Here is a 3,414-nt window from a genome sequence, read left to right as displayed (position 1 = left end):
GCCGAACTTAAATGAAACTGGGCCGGTTAATTTGGGTAATTTAGAAGAGGTCTAGGAAACCATGATAAGCATTCACGCTAATGAAAGAACTAGGGATGCATTGGTCCAACTTTTGTTCGAATTCAAAGACGTGTTTGCTTGGTCCTATGATGATATGCCAGGACTGAGTGTTGATTTAGTGGTGCACAAATTGCCAACTTACACCGGTTATCCCCCTGTCCAACAAAAATAGAGAAAGTTTAAAACGGATATTAGAGACAAAATTAAAGAAGAAGTCACCAAACAATTGAAAGTGGGTGTGATCCGAGTGGTCTGATACATCACATGGTTGGCTAATGTGGTCCTAGTGCCAAATAAAGATGGAAAAACCCGAGTGTGTGTTAATTATTGGGATTTGAACAAAGCGATCCCCAAGGAAAACTTTCCATTACCAAACATCCACATCCTTGTTGACAACTTTGCCAAACATGAGATACAGTCTTTGTGGATTTTATGCTGGGTATTATCAAGTTCTGATGGATGAAGAGGATGCAGAAAAGACAGCTTTCACTACACCTTGGGGTACTTACTATTACAGGGTCATGCTGTTTGGTTTAAAGAACAACAGGGAAAATTACATGAGAGCCATGATTGCCATCTTTCATGACATGATGCACCAGGAAATTGAGGTGTATGTGGATGATGTAATCATTAAATCAAGAACGCAGGACAACTATGTGCGAGATTTGAGAAAGTTCTTTGAGTGTCTGCGTAAATATGACTTAAAGCTAAATCCAGCTAAGTGTGCATTTGGAGTACCATCTGGGAAAATTTTGGGGTTTGTAGTTAGTTGGAGGGGCATCAAGCTAGATCCAACAAAGATAAAGTCTATTCGGGATTTTCCTCCTCCGAGAACCAAGAAAGAGGTTGTGAGTCTGCTGGGTATGTTGAATTACATCAGCAGATTCATTGCTCAGTTGACTTCCACGTGTGAGATCGTTTTTAAGTTGTTGAAGAAAGATGCGGCGATTAGATGGACAGATGAGTGTCAGGAAGCTTTCGACAAAATCAAATAATATCTATCAAATCCGCCATTGTTGGTTCCACCCGAGTCGGGAAGGCCTTAGTGTTTGTACTTGACAGTATTGGAGAATTCTTTTGGATGTGTTCTTGGGCAACATGATGTGACCGGGAAGAAATAACAAGCCATATACTATTTGAGCAAGAAGTTCACTAGTTATGAAGCCAAATACACTTTGTTGGAAAGAACTTGTTGCGCCCTAACTTGGGTCGCTCAGAAGCTTAGCCATTACTTGTTGGCCTACACCACCTATCTCATCACCAGATTAGATCCTTTGAAGTACATATTCCAAAAGCCGATGCCCACAGGAAGGTTAGCGAAGTGGAAAATCCTACTTACTGAGTTTGACATAGTCTATGTCATCTGCACGACAATGGAAGCTCAAGCTTTGGCGGACTACCTTGCTAAAAATCCTTTTGATGATGAATATCAGCCTTTGAGTACTTACTTTATGGACGAGGAAGTAAATTCAGTTGAGGTAATTCCAGAAGACACCAATTCTTGGACAATATTCTTCGATGGAGCTGTGAATGCAAAAAGTGTCGGGATTGGGGCAATTTTGATTTCACCTACTGGTAAGCACTATCCGGCCACAGTCCGACTTCGGTTTTTTTGCACTAACAACACTGCCGAGTATGAAGCCTACATTATGGGCATGAACATAGCAATCGATCAGGATGTGGAAAAATTGTTAATCATGGGAGATTCTGACTTGGTTATCCGACAAGCTCAAGGTGAATATGAAACTCGGGATATCAAGCTTCTTCCATAAATGCAACATGTGGAAGATCTTAGCAAGCGGTTCAAATCCGTTGAGTTCAGGTACATTCCTCGGTTTCACAATGAGTTAGCCGATCACTAGCTACTTTGGCCTCGATGCTGCCATATCCAGGCAATGTCCATATTGACCCACTGGAAATCCAAATTCGAGAAAGACATGGTTATTGCAACACAATTGAGATAGATTCAGATGTTCACCCATGGTATCATGATATCAAAAGATTCTTGTAAATAAAGGAATATCCCGACCAAGCTAGTGGAGACCAAAAGAGAACCGTTAGAAGGCTCACCAGTGGTTTCTTCTCGAGCGGAGAAGTCTTGTACAAATGGACTCCAGATCTGAACCTTTTAATATATGTAGATGCCCAAGAGGCCGGAAGAATCATGAATGAAGTGCAAGCAGGAGTGTGTGGACCTCATATGAACGGATACGTCCTTGCAAAGAAAATCCTCCAGGCAGGTTATTACTGGATGACTATGGAAAAGGATTGCTTCAGTTTTGTCCGAAAGTGTCATCAGTGTCAGGTACACGGTGACCTGATTCATGCACCGCCTGCAGAATTACACCATATGTCAGTACCGTGGTCGTTTGTTGCTTGGGGTATGGATGTCATTGGGCCGATTGAGCCAAAAGCTTCAAATGGGACAGATTCATCTTAGTTTCCATTGACTATTTCACAAAGTGGGTTGAAGCAGTCACTCTCAAAGCCATCACCAAGAAAGCGGTAGTGGACTTCATATATTTCAACATTATCTGCCGTTTTGGTATTCCTAAAACTATCATTATGGACAATGCTGCAAATTTGAATTGTCATTCGATGAAGGAGGTATGTGAACAATTTAAGATCACGCATCGGAATTCTACCCCTTATCGGCCCAAAGCTAATGGTGCTGTTGAAGCAGCGAACAAAAATATCAAGCAGATTCTTAGGAAAATGATTCAAAGTTCTAGATAATGGCATGAAAAATTGCCTTTTGCATTGTTGGGATATCGCACAACCATGCGCACATCAGTTGGGGCAACACCCTACCTATTGGATTATGGCACTAAAGTCGTAATACCCACAGAAGTGGAAATTCTGTCCCTTCGGATCATCGTTGAAGCTGAGATTGAGGACAATGAATGGGTCAAGACCCATCTAGAACAGTTAACCCTGATTGATAAAAAGTGGATGTCCGCAGTTTTCCATGAGTTGTTGTATCAACAACGAATAGCCCGAGCCTACAACAAAAAAGTGCGCCTAGGAACTTTGAAGTGGGGCAGCGTATTCTCCCGCATCATAAGGAAGCAAAAGGAAAGTTCGCTCCAAATTGGAAGGGTGCGTACATTATAAGAAAATTATTCCCAAAAGGGGCATTATACTTGGGAGACATTGAAGGGAATGACCCTGAAACAACTGTCAATGCAGACGCGGTCAAAAGGTATTACATTTAACCCTTCTGCGGTACAGATATTCTCCGATTGGGATGATGAAGAATTTCCTTCTCGCTACCCAAAAACTATTAACCCTTTGCAAACTCTTTGAGCCGCTTACCTTTCTTTGATTACCCTCTTTGGAACCCGAAAATATTTG

General features: G+C 41.7%; 1 protein-coding gene across 1 annotated transcript; it reads left to right on the top strand.

Annotated features, from left to right (window-relative positions):
- The first annotated feature begins 1,433 nt into the window (after positions 1-1,433).
- LOC138869126 (uncharacterized) lies at positions 1,434-2,796 on the top strand. The gene is made up of 2 exons (XM_070146719.1): positions 1,434-1,794; positions 2,537-2,796. The coding sequence occupies exons 1-2, from the start codon at positions 1,434-1,436 to the stop codon at positions 2,794-2,796; spliced, it is 621 nt and encodes a 206-aa protein (XP_070002820.1).
- Positions 2,797-3,414: the final 618 nt, after the last annotated feature.

The sequence above is a fragment of the Nicotiana sylvestris genome, chromosome 5 (genome assembly GCF_000393655.2).
Source record: "Nicotiana sylvestris chromosome 5, ASM39365v2, whole genome shotgun sequence".
NCBI lineage: Eukaryota > Viridiplantae > Streptophyta > Magnoliopsida > Solanales > Solanaceae > Nicotiana > Nicotiana sylvestris.
The sequence above is the reverse complement of the archived record's forward strand: the minus strand, read 5'-3'. Positions and strand labels throughout refer to the sequence as shown.